The 20,975-nt window shown below is 43.7% G+C and overlaps 1 protein-coding gene across 1 annotated transcript in view; it reads left to right on the top strand.

Annotated features, from left to right (window-relative positions):
- LOC145337812 (sideroflexin-5-like) overlaps positions 1 to 20,975 on the top strand; it is a 206,345-nt gene that overhangs the window by 104,220 nt on the left and 81,150 nt on the right. The window contains exons 11-12 of the mRNA XM_080182664.1: positions 11,924 to 12,039; positions 16,776 to 16,861. Coding sequence (XP_080038790.1) covers positions 11,924 to 12,039; positions 16,776 to 16,861 — 202 coding nt within the window. The remainder of the gene's footprint in view (positions 1 to 11,923; positions 12,040 to 16,775; positions 16,862 to 20,975) is intronic.

The following is a 20,975-nucleotide window of genomic DNA, read 5'->3' as shown; positions in this document are numbered from 1 at the left end:
ACAAAATAACTAATAATCTGCTAGTATGCAAGGTACAGGAGCATGCCAGCTGGCACCTCAAATCTGACTTTTAATTAGATTGTAGGATGATGTGTATCTCAACCTCACTCACTCATCTTTTCTCCATATTCATACACGCCATCAATCTCAGGCTTGAAAATTTCAAATGACCACCCCGCCCCCCAGTAATCCAAAATCTGTTTTGGGAGAAAGCTCTAAACTTCCATTACCCTTTGTGTGAAAAAGTGTTTCTGATTTCATTCCTGATTTTTAATAAAATCATTTTCACTGATTTTATTAAAAGAGTACCCAGTCAAGATGTGTGTCCTCAAATTACCAACACGTTTTTGGATGATGCGACTTCAGTCCTGAGATGAATTCCAAAGCCATGTTTAAGCCATTCAGCCTAACTCATTTATGCTCCACATGAACCTCCTGCTGCCTTGCTGCGCCTCACAGCACAGTGGCACAGTCGTTAGCACTGCTGTCTCACAGCACCAGGGACCGGAGTTCAGTTCCGGCCTTGGGTGACTGTGTGGAGTTTGCATGTGTTCTCCCTGTGTCTGCGTGGGTTTCCAGTACCTTGCATACTAGCAGATTATTAGTTATTTTGTACTACTCCCAGTCTGATGCAGGTAAACTAAGCCATGTAGCAGGGTTTATGAGCTGGGTTTTACAGGGCACCGAGTTCCCCATCCACCAGAAAAAAGTAAGCTGGGATCCCACCCTCAAATAAACTAGTTGACTTGTCACCATTTTACATTCAAGGGGACATTAATTGGCTCAGGAGGACTTTGGTCTCTATCTGCAGAGGAAGACTCCCATTGGAGAGAAGTCAGCCAATCCAGCAGGACCAGGTATGACCAGAGACTACAGTAATATGCTGCAGTGCCTCTGTTCAAAGAAAAATTTATCACAGAATTTACAGCACAGAAACAGACCATTCAGACTAATACTAGCTTATATTCTGCACAAGGACCCTCCCACCCATCACGTACTCATCTAACCTGCCATCAAATTCATCTCCGCAAATCAGTCCATGCACAATTTTGCATGAGTGCTGCTGTGAATTACTGATGCTACCTGTGCCCATACATTAGGCAGCAGAGCCTTTTAATGCCAACTGTTGCTCAGTGGGTGACACTCTGACCTGTCACAAGATTATGAGTTCAAGTCCCACTTCAGAGACTTGAGCACAAAAATCTGGGCTGCCGTTGTCGCACTGCTGCTCCATGAAAGATGCTGTCTTTCACGTAAAACATTAAAGTGATGTCCATTCTTCTCTCTCAGTTATGTGTAAAATACCCCAATGCTGCTATTTGAAAAAGCTGTCCTCAGAACTCTGGGTAATATTCACCCTCATTATCACAATGCTGTTTGTGGGATCTTACTATGCACAAATAACTCACAATGTTTCCTACCTTACAACTGTGATTGAAAAAGTATTTAATTTGAATCGTTGCGATCCATGTGGTGGAGCTACAGCTACAGTGCGATTGGAGAGGGAGTTCCAGGATTTTCATCCTTCGTTGTCAATGAGGCAATACTTTGAACTCCCTCCCTAACAGCATTCTGGATGTACCTACATCACATAGACTGCAACGCTTTAAGAAGGCAGCTCACCACCACCTTCTCATTGGCAATTAGGGATGGGCAATAATTGCTGGTTTAGCCAGTTTCACACCCCATAAAGAATTTTTAAAAATTTCAAAATGCCCTGGGACATCTTGAGACCATAAAAGATACAATATAAATGAAAGTGTTTTATATAGAATTAAACAGAAGGTGCAGCATCGAAAGAAGCCATTCAGCCTAACTCATTTATGCTCCACATGAGCCTCCTGCTGCCTTTCTGCACCTCACAGCACGGTGGCACAATGGTTAGCACTGCTGTCTCACAGCACCCGAGTTCCGATTCGGGCCTTGGGTGACTGTGTGGAGTTTGCATATGTTCTCCCTGTGTCTGCGTAGGTTTCCTCCGGGTGCTCCAGTTTCATCCCAAAGTCCAAAGATATGTAGGTGAGGTGGATTGCCCATGCTAAGTGTGTTTGATTATGGGGATATGGTGGGGGCTGGGCATGGGTAAAATGCTCTTTCAGAGACTTGGTGTCAACTTGATGGACCAAATGGCCTCCTTCTGCACTGTCAGGAATCTGTGGAATCCATGGAATTTTCATACCTTCCTCTTGTTTTCGCTCTCAAATATCAATACATTTCCCAATTAAATCTCATTTTACTCTCATGACTGTCTTATTTATTTCAATTGATGGAATATTTACTTTAATGCAACTTTTCCTTCTCTGTTGTAGGTGCTGGCTAGCTAAGGGATATGCTCAGAGACACCTGCCTCCCTCCAGTACTCATTATAACCAGTAGAAATTCCATATTTTCACCACTTGCTAGGCAAATCCGCTCCTGAATTCCTTATTAGATTTGTTAGTGACTATCTTATTCTTATGACCCCAGCATTGTTCTCGCCCCAAAGTGATCCACGATTTCCTCTCTGTAAATTGATATTCCTGCTGCAAAGTGCTTGTTTGTGAACATTTAGGACAAGAGCAGGCGCAGCTCCACGGCCAGGTAACTTGTTTCCAGTTACCGGGATCACACATGAAGGATGGCTGTTTGAGCAAGGAACTGGAGGGAAACTGGTGTCTGTGAGCATATCCCTTATAGCCAGCACCTACAGGAGAGAAGAAGGAAAAGTAGGATTACAGTAAATAGTCTCTCAGTTGAAATAAATAAAGGACAGTCATAACATTCTCATTGCTGTCTACAATGTGTTTGTTTCTTGGCCTCTGACTTTTTCATGTGCACTGACACACTGCCTGACTTTTAAGTAGGTCTCACTTCAGATACCAAGCTGTCATCACGCCACTTAAAAAAACATATGCAATGCCCTATTAACGGTTTCATTAACACCTTTCAGAGTGTTCATTTTTATAAAATCTGTAGTCCAGACCAAATCAGTTTTCAGTACAAACTGGCCTCATTTTAGTTAATAGTGCCTTATGCATTACTCAATGTAAACCGTACATGTAGGATAAAAGCATTGGAGAAGCACAGCAGTGGTGCCTTTGCAAGATCCTCTAAATCAGACATCTGACAGCATTGTCTTCTCTCGGCCAAAATGTCCAACATGGAGTTCCTAATCACTCTCAATCAGTTCCACTGGATGGCCATGATGGTCATCTGTTTGATAACTGCTCTATTCAGAAGTCAGTTGCAGCAGGAGATTTTCAGGAGGATAGGGAAAACACTTTAGGGATCTGCTCAAAGCATCTGTCAAGAAGTCAAACATCCTGCCATCTCAGAAGAATCCCTGGCTTATGACCGACCAAACTGGGGAAGGTTCACGTAAGGAGACACTGAACCCATCAAGAGACTTCATTGGTCAAAATGTTGAAGAGAGTGAACAAGCTCATCTGCCTGACCTTTCAAGCACCACCTGCCCGCATGTGATCACGCATTGGATTTATCCGCCATCTCAGAACTTACTGAACTGGAGTGGAAGCAAGTCATCCTCGATCCTGAGGGACTGCCTGCAGGAGAAGTAGAGAGGACAAAGTTTATTTCTGGCTGGTATTATGTGCCTCATATCTCTCAAAAGTTACTTCTAAATTGCACTTAATGCTCTGCTGTTGCAACATTTCTCAACGAATTTCATGTAACCAACGACAAGAACATAGTGAGCCAAAATAAAAACAGCGATTCATAGAAAGGGGTGGTTGTTTTTTTTCCTTGTTTGTGATGGTCAGTGCCTGACACTTATGAGGGACAAATGTTTCAGCAGCCAGCCTGGACTTCTTCACTACCAGAGGAGCAAAACAGAGAAGGTGAAGAGGAATTTTAATAATAGGGCAGATAGGTGAAATATTTCCACTGGCAGGAAGGTCTGTAACCAGAGGACATGAATTTAAAATGGTTGACTTAAGACCCAGAGGAGAGAAGGACACTTTTCTTGTAGCGGGTTATTACCTTTGAAATGCATTACTTAAAAGCTGAAACAGATTGAATTGTAATTTTCAAAAGGAAATGCAATATACACCTCAAAAGGCAATGATAAACGTAAAAACAGTGAAACTAATCCGGTGTCTCAGTTCACAAAGGCATGATGGGTCAAAATGGTGGGCCGATGCTGACTTGTTCCATTACACTGTGTAATCATCATCTCTCAGTGTCTACTCGCTCAAGCCCTGACAGAGTCTTGTGTGTTCCAATGAGATTGCCTCTCATTCTTCTAAATGCCAAAGAATGTAATTCTAATTTACTCTCATAGGACGACCTTCTCAACCCAAGGACTAATGTAGTGAATTTTCACTGTACTGTCTCCAATACAAGTATCCTTCCTTGAATATGGAGAACAAACTGTGCACAACATTCCAAATGTAGAGCTGAATAATTTGGGAGGGAGTGGTGGATGGCTTGCCCGTCCTAAAAACAAAGTTGGCATGGAGCTGACCCACTCCACACTGCCATAAAGCCCCGCAAGCAGGCTAAATAGCCAACAGTGGGACTTCCCTAATTGCCCTTGAGAAGCTGGTGATTACCCATCTTGTTGAACCATTGCATTCCATGTGTTGTAGGGACACCACCCACAGTGCTATTAGGAAGATGTTCCAGAATTTTGACCCAGCAACTGTGAAGGGACAGCAAAATTAGTTCTAAGTCAGGGTGTTGTGTGGTTTGGAGGGGAACTTTCAGGTGGTGATGTTCCTAGGTATCTGCTTTCCTGGTCCTTCTAGGTATAGAGGTTACATTTGGAAGGCTGGGATAGATTTTTGGTTTCTGAGGGAATCGAGACAATATGGGAGTGGGCGGGAAAGTGGAGTTGAAACCTCTGATCAGCCTTGATCATATTGAATGACAAGCAGGCTTCATGGGCTGTACGGTCTACTCCTGATCCACTTTCTTTTGCCCTAGTGAGCAACCCAACTCCTGATCTTATGATAGAAGTAGATCATTGAAGCATCTGAATCTGGCTGAGCCTTGTACAAATTTCTGGAGAATTCTACGGAGATGTCCGGGGGTTCATGAGTGGCCTACAATCACCACAACTATTAGGTGTGACTGTAACCGTCGGAGGAATTCTTTTACCAGTTGCCTGTTTGTTGCCTTGATGTCAAGCCAGCTCCGCTCATCTCTTCTAAGCATAGAAGCAGCAAGAAAGAGTACATGTGACTCGTAAATTTCTCCAAGGGAATTACAAGCTGGAATCTCATTATTTTGGTCTATCTAAGACACTGCTATTCTGTTTAAACTTTAAACTTCTCATTTAAGGACAAATATGACAAATCTAAACTCAGCCAGTTTAGATGCATTTTAACAGAATCTATATAGCACACAAACATATGAATTAGAAGCGAGAGTGTGCGAAATGGCCCCTCACGCCTTCCACTATTCACTATTCTTGACTGATCTGATTGCAGCCACAACTCTATACTCCCACCTACTGCAATAACCTTTTACTCCCTTGCTTATCAAGAATTTATCTAGCTCTGTCTTAAAAATATTCAAAGACTCTGCGTCCATCGCCTTCTGAGAAAGAACGTCCCAAAAACAACCCTCTGACGGGAAAATATTGTGATGTGCAAGGCGGTGTCACATCATTTATCCCTAAGCCAGTGAGAATATGAAAATGAATGTAATTTTATTGCAGATAACTGAGTCAAATCAGTGGACAGAGCCTGAGATTGTTGTCTGTCCAGTCTATTACTAACAAAAATTACAGTAAGAAATTAGAATCAATATCAAATCTTTCCTTTCCTCTTGTATCTAATCTTCCAAAATTATAAATTCATCATGATGTCTCAGAAGATGAGAAAAGAATCTTTCTTCAAGATAGTTAAGACCTTGTTGATTCTGCAATGGTACATTGAATTTACAATGCAGCAGGAGGCCATTCAGGCCATCAGGTCTATGCTGGAGCTTGTGCTACAGAAGCACCTCCGCCCACTCTACTTCATCTCACTCTGTCAACATATTGTTCAATTCCTTTTTCCCTCCTTTACATATCTAGCTTCCCCGAAATACTGCTCTGCTTTTTGCCTCAACCACTCCATGTGGTCGTAAATTCCATATTCTCACCACTCTGTGTGTTCTTCCTGTGCTCTGGTAAATACCAGGAGCTCAAGCTGCCGTCCCTTGGAGCTTCACTTGGTGTTGGTTTTCCTCCGCAGGCGATATCCCGGCCTTCGTTAATATTTATCTCTGTCAGCCGATAACTCCTCGGAGCTGCTCACAGCCTACTGATTTGAAAACTGTGCGAGTTCCAGAACGTTTTGTCATTGCAGGCATGGAAGAGAGCTGGCCTGGCTTCCATTCACAGACATGTACCAGCAGCTGTTGTCAGAACTCTGAGGCGTCCTGTGTTGTGAAAGCCTTGGGGAGGCCTGATTGTGAGCTCATGCGCTAATTAATTTGTTTGCTTATGTGATGATTAACCCTCTCCTGTCTAATGATCTAGGTTTTTTTTAATAGAGTAGAAAATCAATGCAGTAATTTATTCCCTAGGCTGCATATGCCCATGTGCAGACACACAAACATACTCTTGCACACATTCATAAACGTAGATATCAATATGTGCACACACTTTCTCATATATTTACAAATGTGTGTATATCTCTCTATATGTATGTACATAAACATAGAATATTACCCTGAATACCAACAACGCCACAGTTATTGTAAAACAATGTCTGCTATGTGTATCTACATAGTACTGCTGATTGTTTATCAGGATATACCTTGTTTTAAAAAGCAGTGGTGACTGTCTTAGGTAGGGAGATAAGGTCAAGGCGTCTGATACACAGTATTTGAATAAATTCCATAAAAATAGTTTTCTGGGATTTTTCATGATACTTTGGATAGAATTCCAGGTCCTTATCTATTACCCTTTAAAACCATACTCCAGTGGCTTTGAGTTTATTTCTATTGTTAGTGATACTTCCTGACAACATTTTCATTATCATTTCCTGTGTCCGGATACATGTCAAGCTATACAGTGACAACCTTCTTCCTCATAAAATGGTTTGTGCCATGATGGTTAACTGTGTGTTAAGCAGAGCCTGGTGTGGCTCAGGAGTCTCACACTGGCATGGCAGTCTCTGCCACATTTGCTGCAGAGGGAAACAGTGGAATGAGGAAGTGCACAATTCACTGGCAGCCTTCTCAATTCACCAAGCTTTTTCTTTCTGCTCACCTTGTCCAATGCCTTACCCTTCCAGATAGATAACCTCTAGAGGTCACAACACTGTCTCCCAATTGACAATGTCAATGTCTGCCATTTGACAGTGTCAATGTCTGCCATCTTCATATCCCATTTGCAGGTGTTCTGATTGCAGAGGTAGGGACACCCAGGACTGCTAGTGGCCAGTTCACTGTACAGAGCTTTTTGGGTTTACAGCCATCATCCATCCAATGAATGTGGCCTAGTCATCACAGACGTCTTTGGCTTGGCAACAAGTGTGTGCTGATGGGATTAACACATTCTGTGACCTCTGAGTTGGTGACCTTGCCCTGCCAAGAGGTGCCAAAGATACTCTAAAACAACAAAAGGTGCCTTAGACAGACAGACAGGCAGTGTCTCAGGCTGTAGACAAGGAGGTGTCACATGGGCTTACTCGTTGGTAGCTTGCTAGCGGTTGTTAATGTTAAGAGGAGAACATGAACCTGACAGTATGAGCGTAACTGGTAAATCAGAATAAAGTTGTAATATTGGTAGCTCCTATAAGAACAATATATTTGTATTTGTGATTATTTCTCAGGGGATATCACTGTTACTGCTTCACACTCTGCCTGTTTTTCTGTCTTTCTATTGGCACGTCTTTTTATGGGTCTCTGTCTCTCTTTATCAAAGTGAAAGCAATGTTTCAGGTGGCTTCATCATGACCTCCAATCCCAAACTGCCCATCCCAATCTCCCACCATTAATCCACCTTCCGGGTGCTGTGCCTTCCCAGAGCCAGTTGGAAAGAGAACAGACTCACATCTGAAATTCCTCAGACCCAGCGAGTGGGATGGAGTAAGAGGGCCAGGAAAATAGGGAGGAGCTGCGTTAGTACATCTGACTGATGTACTTAAATGGCTGAGGGGCAGCTGGAATCTGTGGGGATGTATTCCCTGTTGATGCAGTTGAAAAATCCTACCCAGAGAAACAAATTGCAGTTCAGGGTTCTGTATGACCCCCATTTACCATTGCAAATAGCCTACTGCTTATTTCAGGTGAGAGTGCTGAGCATTCACATGAGAATCACATTAGATAATCCTTAGAACAGGATTGCCAATTGTCCAGGATTGTCATGGAGTATCATTGTCATGAAGATGAACATACCAACAGTGCTGTGAGCAACTTTTGGGTGAAAAATCACAAGGGCATTGAAAGGATTGTAGATGGTATTTTCCATTCTGGAGACTAAGGGCAGCAAACTAAACATGATTTCTGCAGAACGACAGGATAAATTTTCACGCCCAATGTTTTGATTTTAAGCTCATTAAACAAGGAGCTCATCTAAACTCATAGCAGGGCAGGGGAAGTGGTTCGCTGGCTGCACTGTTACCACATGGGGTCAAATGTCCTGGTGCCATATTTAAATCACATATTTACTCACTGAAGGCCAGGTATTGTGGCAAGAAGGAGAACATGGCCCCAAAGCAAACCAAAACCTCTGCTCCACAATTCAACAAGGATCTCCCTGGACATTCTCCCTGCTGTCCAGGAAAGGCTGGAGGTCCTCTTTACTCAGGATGGGAGCAGGAGGTCCACCCATCTGACCACGCCAGTCTGGGAGGGAGTCTCCAGGGAGCTCAGTGTCCGCGGAAAATAAAATGGCCATTCAGTAGTGCAGGAGAAGGATAAATGATTTGACATGCTCTGCCAGGGTAAGTGAAGCTTTTCCTCAGTCCAAACTCACATTCAAGGGCATCAGACAGTCCAAGGGTTAGAGCTACAGTTCACCATTATGTCGCACATGACTAGCAGTTAAGACATCAGCACAGATTATTTCCCAACCATTTCAAAGTTGCCATTAGGATCCTGCTCAAACGGCAGCTTCATCAGTTACTGGGGGGAACTCAGCACACAGAGCAGGTATGCATGCTTCTGAACTGTTCTTTCATCTATAGTGCTCACTGATAATATTCAGGACAAGCTCATCCTAGTGGCGTCCAAAGTTCAACCTGCAGTGTGAGGTGAGGCTGTTTGGTGGAAGTGCAGAATGTAGTGTTACAGTCATAGCTGGGGTATAGAGAAAGATCACCTTAGCGCGAGGTAGTCCCATTCAAAAGCCTGACAGCAGCAAGGGAGAAGCTGTTCTTGAGTCAGTTGGTATGTGACCTCAGACTTTTGTATCTTTTTTCGGACAGAAGAAGAGAGAATGTCTGCGGTGCTGGGGTCCTTAATTATGCTGGCTGCTTTTCCTGAGGCAGCGGGAAGTGTAGACAGTGTCAGTGGATGGGAGGCTGGTTTATGTGATGGATTGGGCTACATTCACGACCCTTTGCAGTTTCTTGCAGTCTTGGTCAGAGCAAAAGACATACCAAGCTGTGATACAACCAGAAAGAATGGGGACTACGCCGAGGCTTCATGAAGGCATGCAAAGGAAGAAGGAGGTCATAGAGTCATAGAGGCTTACAGCATAGAAAAAGGCCCTTTGGCCCAACTTGTCCATGGCGCCCCTTTTTTTTAAATCCGTAAGCTAATCCCAATTGTCCGCATTTGGCCTATATCCCTCTATGCCCATCTTACCCATATAACTATTTAAATGCTTTTTAAAAGACAAAATTTCTTTTGTCAAAAAAGACAAAATAAAAAGATGAAAAGCTGCAGCATGGTACGATGCAGAGGGACCTGGGGGTCCTTGTGCATGAGTCGCAAAAACCCAGTCTTTAGGTGCAGCAGGTGATCAAGAAGGCAATTGGAATGTTGGCTTTTATAGCGAGGGGGATAGAATATAAAAGTAGGGAGGTCTTGCTGCAACTGTACAGGGTACTGGTGAGGCTGCAGTTGCAGAAGGATATTTTGGCCTTGGAGGGAGTGCAGAGGAGGTTCACTAGGCTGATACCGGAGATGAGGGGGTTGGCCTGTGAAGAGAGACTAAATAGACTGGGTCTGTACTCGTTGGAATTTAGAAGTGTGCAGGCGGATCTTATCGAGACGTACAAGATAATGGAGGGGATGGATAGGGTAGAGGTAGAGAGATTCTTTTCGCTTAGAAAGGATAGCAGGACTAGAGGACACAGCCTCAAGATAAAGGGGGGGGGGCGCAGTTTAGATCAGAGTTGAGGAGGAACTTCTTCACTCAAAGGGTGTCTCTGGAAGTCTCTGCCCGTTGAAGTGGTGGAGGCTACCTCGCTAAATATACTTAAGTCAGGGGTAGATAGGTTTCTAATAGACAGGGGAATTAAGGGTTATGGGGAGAAAATGGGAAAGTGGAACTGAGCCACTTCAGATCAGCCATGATCTTATTGAATGGCGGGGCAGGCTCGAAGGGCTAGATGGCCTACTCCTGCTCCTATTTCTTATGTTCTTATGTTGTACCCGCCTCTACTACTACCTCTGGCAGCTTGCTCCAAATGCTCAGCACTAGCTGTGTGAAAAAATTGCCCCTCCGGACACTTTTGTGCCTCTCCCCTCTCACCTTAAGCCTATTGGAGAATTCCACTCCAGTTCCCAGTCCCAGGACCCCATCAGAAAAGTTCCACGGAGCTGGTTAATTGTAGCTGGCAGCTCTGTAGCCCTAACAGCACCAGATTTGAGATATGGTCACTGGGATTATAGGTACTTTTGAAAAAGAAAAGGTTATGGATGCCAGACTTAAAATAAGCAGGGGTGAAGGCAAAAACTGCAGATGCTGGAATCTGAAACAAAAACAGAAAATGCAGGAAAATCATAGCAGGTCTGACAGCATCTGTGGGAAGAAAATAGAGCCGACATTTTCATCCAGATTTAAAATGTTAGCTTTATTCTCTCTCTTGCTCCTGTACTTGATTCCTCTGACTATGAAGGCCAATAAATCATTTGCCTTTGCCTGCTGCACCTTCAGAAACTGATGGTCAAGGACACTAAGGTCTATATATCCCTCCCTTAGTTTATAGCCATTCGGATCTGTCTTCTTGTTTTTGTTACCAAAGTGGATGACCTCACATTTATCCATGTTATACTGCATCTGCCATGCATTTGTCCACTCGCTCAGCCTGTCCAAATCACACTGAAGCATCCCTGCATCCTCCTCAAAGCTCACCCTCCCACCCAGCTTTGTGTCATTTTCAGATTTGGAAATATAAGAACATAAGAACATAAGAAATAGGAGCAGGAGTAGGCCATCTATCCCTTCGAGCCTGCCCCGCCATTCAATAAGATCATGGCTGATCTGTTGTGGCTCAGTTCCACTTTCCCGCCCTCTCCCCATAACCCTTAATCCCCTCTCTTATCAAGAACCCATCAACCCGCTTCTTAAAAATATTTAGCGAGGCAGCCTCCACCACTTCAACGGGCAGAGAATTCCAGAGATTCACCACCCTTTGAGTGAAGAAGTTCCTCCTCAACTCCGTTCTAAACCGCCTCCCCTTTATCTTGAGGCTGTGCCCCCTAGTCCTACCATCTAAATCATTAATATACATTGTGTAGCTGGGGTCCCAGCACTAATCCCTGCAGTACCCCACTCGTCACTCTCTGTCACTTGGAAGAAGACCCATTTATTCCTATTCTTTGTTTCCTCTCTGCCAACCAGTTTTCTATCCATCTCAATACACTACCTCAATCCCACACGTTTTAATTTTATATGTGAATGAAATAGGTGAAATGGCCTTCTCCTATGATGTAGGATTCACTCATTTCAATGATTGATTTTCCAGAGCGAGGCATTTTTAAAATGCTGTCTTTCCCACTCATCGCTGAGTGCTCTGTGTATTTTGTTTTCCTGTAGCAACTGCTAATGTCTGCAATGTTGTGCTGATGAGGCACAGTGAGCTGGAGGAAGGGATCTCCGTGTTGGACGTGGATGGAAATGTCATTGGATCCTCCAGGATCGCTGCCAGACACGTATGTGTTTGACTCTGTGGTTTAGTATCTCTCACTTTTGCTTATCATGGTTTTCCTCATCCCCACCATTAGTGGCTGTAACTTAAGGTCAGTCTTTCTCAATGGAGGGATAAGCATTATGGAGATTTTATGGAGGCATCGGGGTCTTACTAACCAGCTGGAGAGCTGGGAAAGAACCTGTGTTGTTTCCTCTGGGAAGGCTAACCAGCATTGACTGCCTGTCAAGACCCTTCCTTGACCCATTTACAGTTTCCCCAATGTAAAAAAACTTGAGTAGCTCATTGAATCCTTTCCACATATTTTCAGTCAGTAAGGAAATAGCTTATCACCCAATATGCAATCAATTCCACCAATATCTCTTCTTTACTACATCAATTTGGTGTCAGTCTTGGTTCAGTGGATAGCACTCTCTTCCCTCAACCACCAGGTTAGGTTCCACAGCAGAGATTTCAGCATATAATCTAGGTTAGCAACAATACAGTGCTGAGGGAGCACCACACTGTTGCAGGTGTTATCTTTCAGATGAGGTATTGAAATGAGACTGTCCCAAGTAAATATGGAAGAGAATAGAGTTCTTCCCAGTGTCCAGACTAATACTTGTCTCTCAACCATTGCTAACACAGACTACATAGTCTTTGCTGTTCGTGGGAGCTGGCAAAACTTCAGATGTTACTTCATTGTCTGTAAAGCACATTGGGACATCCTGAGGTCATGAAAGAAAAACAAGTCTTTATTTTGTTCCCTTTCTGTTGCCTGTACTTTCTGGACATAGCCTCTGGTCATTACCCATCCAATTCCAGCGAAACCTCAAACACCTTTGCATCGTCAATTTGACCATATTATGTTTCTGTGATCTCCGTGGGGAGTGGCTCTCCCAAGGAGCATTTCCTGGGATACCAGAGATGCATGATCCCTGATTTTCCTCTTGTCAAATTTATGGATGGGAAGTGGAGGCTTTATGCCTTAGTTTGTCAGGATCCACACCCCATTGGAAGCACTGAATTACAAAACTCTCCCTGAGGTCTGATTGTCCTTCTCCTACACCAACGGGATCTCAAAGCTGTGAGGGTTCTGCCCTGCTTCGTATTTTGCAGGTATATTGTGCAGTGAATCAAGATGAAAGCCCCAAAGAGAAAGTTCAGCATCAAATCCACCACTCCCTGTGGCAAAAAAAATAGGGATTACAAAAAAAAAATAAAATATTGAATGCAAATATTTCTGTTATCAGGAAAGTGCAATAGTGGCAGTGTTTGAATTTTTAAAAATAGCACAAGTTTAGAGATCAACATTTGGTGAATGCTGGAAGCACTCAGCAGATGAAATAGTACGATGGAATAGCGGGCACAATACTGGTATTGTGGGCTTTGATCAAAGATCATTGATACATCCTACTTCTTTGCTGAGTGTTTCCAACATTTGCTGTTTTCGTTTCAGATTTTCAGCATTTGCATTGTTTTGCTTTTTCTGTTTCTCAACTTACAGTTCCAACTGAGGAGGAGCGAAGACAGCAGAGAGGAAAGAAAGCAACAGAGCACGAGCTGAAACAGGGACTGTAGCAGAACAGGAAAGAGAGACCAGAACAGCCAGCCATCCAATCCATAGCTAGCTAACCAGCCCAGTGCAGGAGAAGCCACAGGCAGCCAGCCAGCCAGCCATCCAGTCTGCAGCTGACCAACCAGCCACACAATCCAGCTAGCCTACAACTAACAAACAGCTAATGGTGATTTACCATGCTTGATACCACCAGTACAAGGGGAGGGCTCATTGTCTCCAGTTATGGGAGATAGTGTAGTGGGGTTATCCACTAGAGAAAGAGTAGCCATAGCAGAACTGAGAGGTGCGCTAACATGAAAGACAAGTGAGCTGGAGAACCATGACATACAATCAGTTGATGGTTGTGGAAGACTCACTGAGAGCTAGTGGTTATTACTATAGTCCACAAAGGACTATAAGCATGTCTCTATATTAGAGAGACAATTAGTTATACATTGCATGAGGAGTACCATTTCTCAAGCATGATTCAAAGTAAAGGGGCAAGTCTCATGGGTTACCGCAGCCAGTACGGATTAACCCATACTATTTGCATCATTCTACGTAACATTTTAGCCAACTGAGCTAACCAACCCCCACTGTCCTCATAGCTAAGACTAATCTGTAGAATTCTCTACCACATAAGGTTGCAGAGGCTAGGTCACCGCATGTATTTAAGAAAGAATAGATTGATTTCTAGATGCTAAATGGGTCAAGGGTTATGGGGAGAGAGTGGGAGTGTGGCATTGAGATAGAGGATCAGCCATGATCATATTCAATAGTGAAGCAGACTCAATGGGCCAAATGGCCTAATCTTGCTCCTATTTTCTGTGTTAAGAGATTTACAGTAAAAGCTATTTCTAGTACGCATTTCTGTATCCCTTTTGCTCCTGTCAACACTACATCTTTGGATTTTCAACTCTGGACATATTCTAGGAGATAATTATCACATATTAGAGACCAGATCAGAACTCCAAAGTATATTATGAATTTAGACTAGACCCCCAACTATTTTGAATTTGGCATTAGTGTGAGGATAAGATGTTTCATTCCAAGTGTGATTCTATTGACTCACCAGGAATCTTTTATGACATATCATAGAATCCCTATAGTGCAGAAAAAAGCCATTTGGCCCATCGAGTCAGCACTGACCACGATCCCATTATGCCCTATTCCCATAACCCCACATATTTACCCTGCTAATCCTCTGACACTAGGGTCAATTTAGCATGGCTTATCAACCTAACCCGCACATCTTTGGACTGTGGAGGAAACCAGAGTACCTGGAGGAGACCCACGCAGACACTGGGAGAATGTGCAAACTCCACACAGACAGTGACCCAAGGCCGGAAGTGAACCAGGTTCCTGGCGCTGTGAGGCAGCAGTGCTAACCATTGTGACGCGATGCCGCCCACAACAAACTTTATTTAACAACTCAGTTTAACTATAACAAAAAGAATTAGTGTAACTTTTATCAGTCGAAATACATAAACATGACAAGATACAATTCTTATCAGCTAACCTATTTCTCAGTTCCAATTTAAGCTAATATTCCTCATATCCATAAACTCCTCTTCAAAATCAGTTAGCAAACAACAAGCTTATGTAGTGATATGTGGGCTGCTAGTCCTTCTACCTCCGGAACACCTCTGGAGAGAGATACCTATTTTCTAAAAGGTCCTAAATTACAGTTTCTAGAGACAAATAGATGAAAGAGCTCCCACTCCTTGCAGATCCAAGCAGAAACTGTCTGCTTGACTCTAAGTGTAGCTCCTCCCAAAAGCACGTGACTCGGCTTCTGTCAATCAAACGAATGAAATGCTATCCTGAAACTTCTGGAGACAATCCAAAAAATAAACAAAACTGCATTAGCTCAGATTAAAACAACCATCCTAATAACTAGGATCAATTATTTTTCCGCATCCTCAGCATGTGGGATGCCTGGAGTAGACCGATTGACACAGAGCTGGCTCTTAAACATACCCTTCACAAGAACCACGATATAAATACATTTCTTAAAGACACAGTATTGTCATACACATGATCTCCATCGTCTGCACTCCCACCATTGGTTGTCCAACACATTGGGATGCACTGCATTTCAGGAGGGTATTTTTTAGCCAGGATGTAGCAAGCGCAACAAGAGAAAGGGCAGCTCTGGACTTAGTTTTAGGAAATGTTGGGCAAGTGGAAGGGGCAACAGTAATGCTTATTATTTGGTTAGATTTAGAGTAGTTCTGGTAAACTATAGAATCCCTACAGTGCAGAGGGAGACCATTTGGCCCATCAAGTCTGCACCAACTCTCGAAAAGAGCATCTCATCCAGGCCCAACGCCCATCCTGTCACTGCACACATTTACCATCCATCTAACCTGCACACCTTTGGACAAGGGTAACTGTGGGCCAAGTTTTAAACTCAGAGCAGGCCAGTGTTACTAAGCTGCAATGCAATTCAGTGAAAGCGGGCTTGGAACTATGACGGTAAATCAGTGTCAGCAGTGAAGGTGTTGAAGGGGAAGACAAGAGGGTCCAGAACAAACTTGATTCCATAAATGGTGGTACTTCTAAGTCTAGACAACACAAGATCTAACCCCATGCTGTACCTGTCTTGGGCGTGTTCGATGGGACAGCGCAGAGGGAGCTTTATTCTGTAGCTAACCCCATGCTGTACCTGTCCTGGGAGTGTTTGGTGGAGACAGTGTAGATAGAACTTTACTTTGTATTTAACCCTGTACTGTACCTGTCCTGGGAGTGTTTGATGGGGACAGTATAGAGGGAGCTTTAATCTGTATCTAACTCCAAGTTGTACCTGTCCTGGAAGATAGAACTTTACACTATATCTAACCCTGTGCTGTACCTGTTCTGGGAGTGTTTGATGGGGACAGTGTAAAGGGAACTTTGCTCTGTATCAAACCTCATGCTGTACTTGTCCTAGGAGTGTTTGATGAGGACAGTGTTTGATGAGAGACTGAATGGCTGACATAGGCATATCTTCTGTTCCTCAGTACTGCTGTCCCTCATACAATAAGCCACAAGTTCAACATTATAGGGGAAAATCTTGTCATCAATGTAATCTTTATACCAAAATTATCACAAAAAACCTGCATCGTTGGTGTAGCAGCATTATATGTAACAATGTGCTTTGAGGGACTCTAGTGACTAAGTTTAAATGTATTTACTGGAATTATGTTTGGTATTTTTTGCAGGCACTGATGGAGACTGCCATGACTAGAATAGTCCTCCCTATCCCTATCTTGGTGCTGCCTCCGGTTATTATGTCAGTCCTGGAGAAGTAAGTGTTGCAGTTGGGCCCTGTTGTTATTTTGATTCTTTCCACGCCTTGTCTGCAGGCACTGAGCATTGTTGGGATTCCGATCCCTCAGCCGTCCTCCAGTACCCAATACATTGGTCTAGATGGTTGCCCAGAATTTTGCCAGACCTTCTTATGCTCCATTGGACCTAGCAGCTGTAGCTTTTGCCAATTTAGTAATGTTGGTTCAGCATTCTGAATGTAGACAGGATCTCAGACAAGGTTACAGTGGCAGCTTCAGGAAAGAACTGGGGCTAGCTAGGAGTGCATTGTCATAGGCACATCTCGAGTTTGAGCAGCAAGTAAACAGAGATAGGAGGGGAATTGGCTAATGTAGCAGAGGCAGAAACAGGTAGTCTTAGTCCAAGCGTGCAATTGGAAGCTGATCCCCAGAAATTTGACAACAAGGTTGTGAACTGACTGGACTAGCATCAGCCTGTTGCAAGGGGGAGAGACAGAGTTAATAGCCAGGGAGCAGAGTTTGTCGTGGGGACCCATGACATTGGCTTCCATGTTAATATTTAAGTGGAAAAAATTTCTGCACATCCAACACTGAATGTCAAACAAATAGTCTGTTTAGAGTGGAGTATGGAAAAAGGTGATGGTGAGGTCGAGCTGGGCCCCATTAACATATCTGTGTAAACTGATGCTGTGTTTTCAGATGAGGGGCGGGACTTTCTGCACAATCTATGCCATGTGTTGCGCGACAGTGAAGCAGCCCGCCATTGGCCACTATTGTCAACAATGTTTCCTGTTGAATGCACACCTCACCACCAGGGAGAGAGGTTAGGTCGTCAGCAGTTCAGTGAGCATAGGGTTGAGGAATTAAGAGATTGGCCTCATGGACTAGATCAACTCTAGAAAACATGAGGGGAGATGGGAGAGAAACTAGAGAAAGATGCCAGGGTACTCTGGCTGAGTGATCTTGGGGAAATGGATTGGAGAGGCAGCTGATCAATAATCTCAATCTAGTGACAAAGGAGTCCATAAACACTTCATATCTTTGAGAGAGGTGGTTGTGTAGTGGTTTTGTCACTGGATTAATAACCCAGAGACTCAAAGTAATGCTCTGGGGACCCGGGTTTAATACTACCATGGCAGATGGTGAAATTTGAATCTGAAAAAATCTGGAATTAAAAGTTTAATGATGACCATGAAACCATTGTCAATTTGTCATAATAAAAACCTCTCTGGTTCACTAATGCCCTTTAACATAAAAACTAGGAGCAGGAGTAGGTCATCTGGCCCCTCGAGCCTGCTCCGCCATTCAATAAGATCATGGCTGATCTTTTCATGGACTCAGCTCCACTTATCCACCCGCTCACCATAAATAACCCTTAATTCCTTTACTGTTCAAAAATTTATCTATCCTTGCCTTAAAAGCATTCAATGAGGTAGCCTCAACTACTTCACTGGGCAGGGAATTCCACAGATTCACAACCCTTGTGTGAAAAAGTTCCTCCTAAATCTGCTTCCCCTTTGAGACCATACCCCCTTTTCTTTCCTTTAGAAAATGAAATCTGCTGTTGTTACCTGAACTGGCCTACACAGGCGGCATGGTGGCACTGTGGCTAGCACTACTGCCTCACAGTGCCAGGGACCGGGTACAATTCCAGCCTTGGTTGACTGCATGGGTTTCTTCCCACAATCCAAAAATGTGCAGGTTAGGTGGACTAGCCATGCTAAATTGCCCCTTAATGTCCCAAGATGTGTGGGCTAAGGGGATAAGGTGGTGGAGAGGGGAGAGTGGATGGGGTTACTTGGATGGGTGGACCTGGGAAGGATGCTCTGTTGGAGAGATGATGCACTCCCTGTGGGCCAAATGGTTTTCTTCTGCACTGTAGGGATCCTCTGAAGTACATGTGACTCCAGACCCACAGCAATGTGGTTGACTCTTAAAATGCCCTCTGAAATGGCCTAACAAGCCACTCAATTCAAGGACAGTTAGGGATGGGCAATAAACGTTGGCCTTGCCAGTGATGCTCACAATAAATAATTTAAATGCCCATGGTGTTAAGGGTGAAATCCTGGCATGGATAGAGGATTGGCTGACTGGCAGAAGGCAGAGAGTGGGAATAAAGGTGTCTTTCTCAGGATGGCAGCTGGTGACTAGTAGTGTGCCTCAGGGGTCAGTGCTGGGACCACAACTTTTCACAATATACATTAACGATTTGGAGGAAGGAACTGAAGGCACTGTTGCTAAGTTTGCAGATGATACAAAGGTATGTAAAGGGACAGGTACAATTGAGGAAGCAGGGGACTGCAGAAGGACTTGAACAGACTAGGAGAGTGGGCAAAGAGTGGCAGATGGGATACAATGTGGAAAAATGTGAGGTTATGTACTTTGGAAGGAGGAATGGAGGCATAGACTTTTCTAAATGGGAAAATGCTTTGGAAATCAGAAACACAAAGGGGCTTGAAAGTCACCGTTCAAGATTCTCTTCAGGTTCAGTCAGCAGTTAGGAAGGCAAATGCAATGTTAAGATTCATGTCGAGAGGGCCAGAATATAAGAGATGTACATCTGAGGTTGTATAAGACTCCATTTGGAGTATTGCAAGCTGTTTTGGACCCCATATCTAAGGAAGGATGTGCTGGCCTTGGAGGAGGTTCACAAGAATGATCCCTGGAATGAAGAGCTTGTCGTATGAGGAACAGTTGAGGACCCTGGGTCTGTACTCGTTGGAGTTTAGAAGGATGAGGGGGATCTTATTGAAACTTACAGGATACTGCAAGGCCTTGTTAGGGTGACATGGAGAGGATAGAGTCATAGAGGTCTACAGCATGGAAGCAGGCCCTTCGGCTCAATTTATCCCTACCGCCCTTTTTTTTAAACCGCTAAGCTAGTCCCAATTGTTCGTGTTTGGCCCATGTCCCTCTATACCCGTCTTACCCATGTAATTGTCTAAACATCTAAAGGATGTTTCCACTAGTAGGAAAAACAAGAACCAGAGGACACAAGCTCAGGCTAAAGGGATGATCCTTTGAAGCAGGGATGAGGAGGAATTTCGTCAGCTGGAGAGTGGTGAATCTGTGGAACTCTTTGCCATAGAAGGTTGTGGAGGCCAGGGCATTGAGTGTCTTTAAGACAGAGATAGATAGATTCTTGATTATAAGGGGAAGAGGGGTTATGGGGAAAAGGCAGGAGAATGGGGATGAGAAAAATATCAGCCATGATTGAATGGTGGAGCAGACTTGATGGGCTGAGTGGCCTAATTCTGCTCCTATGTCTTATGGTCTTTGAATAAGAAACATCTTTTTAAAGTTGGGGGTGAAGGAGATTGGGGAAAGAAGTTTAGGAAGATAGTTCCAATGAGACAAAAAAACCAGGACATGATATTAAAACCCTTCATAGCTTCACCCTCCTATACATTTGTAAACTCTCCCATTTTACAACCCTCTCCCAAGATCTCTCCTTCCAGCTCTGACTTCTTATGATCCCTGATTCCCATTGCTTCGCCATGGAAAGCCATGCCTCCAAGCTGACTGCACACTCAACTCTGGAATTCCCTCTCTAAATCTCCCTACCGACTCTCCTCGTTTACATTTGTGTTTAAAACCTACCTGGGACCTGCCTTCATATAATTTTTGCAGTTTGTTTTTGGGTGTCAGTGCCAGCTTGTCTGCTTCAGTGGGCAGTAGAAAGTTTGTAATGGTAGCTTGGGTATGGCACTGGTGAGAATGAAAGGTCTCCTTCCCTCAAAGGCATTAGTGAAACCATTGAGGTTTTGCGACAGTCCCATGGCCACTTTTACTAAAAGAAAACTTCAAATTCCGACATGGTGTGATTTGAAGTCAGATTCTCTGTCTTGTTTGTCCCGGCCTCTGGATGCAGTAACATAAGCACGAGGCAACCATGCCCAGTTAACTCTGTCAACTCTGCCCCTTCAAAATAAAGATTCTCTGTTAGAAAGGAGAGCTCAAATTATTTGAGTGGATTGAGCCTGAGTTGATTAATTTGTTACTCAGTCGTTAACCAGAGTATTTGGAGCAAATCTAATTTTTGGGAATTATAACTTATGTTAAAACATCTTCCTTCGGAAGTTCTGATTGCTTTCATCAGAAGCTATGATAATGAAGTTGCACTCAGTGTGTTGG

The sequence above is a fragment of the Carcharhinus amblyrhynchos genome, unplaced genomic scaffold (genome assembly GCF_965287045.1).
Source record: "Carcharhinus amblyrhynchos unplaced genomic scaffold, sCarAmb.v2.hapA scaffold_77, whole genome shotgun sequence".
Taxonomy (NCBI): domain Eukaryota; kingdom Metazoa; phylum Chordata; class Chondrichthyes; order Carcharhiniformes; family Carcharhinidae; genus Carcharhinus; species Carcharhinus amblyrhynchos.
This window is presented reverse-complemented; position numbering and strand designations above follow the sequence as displayed.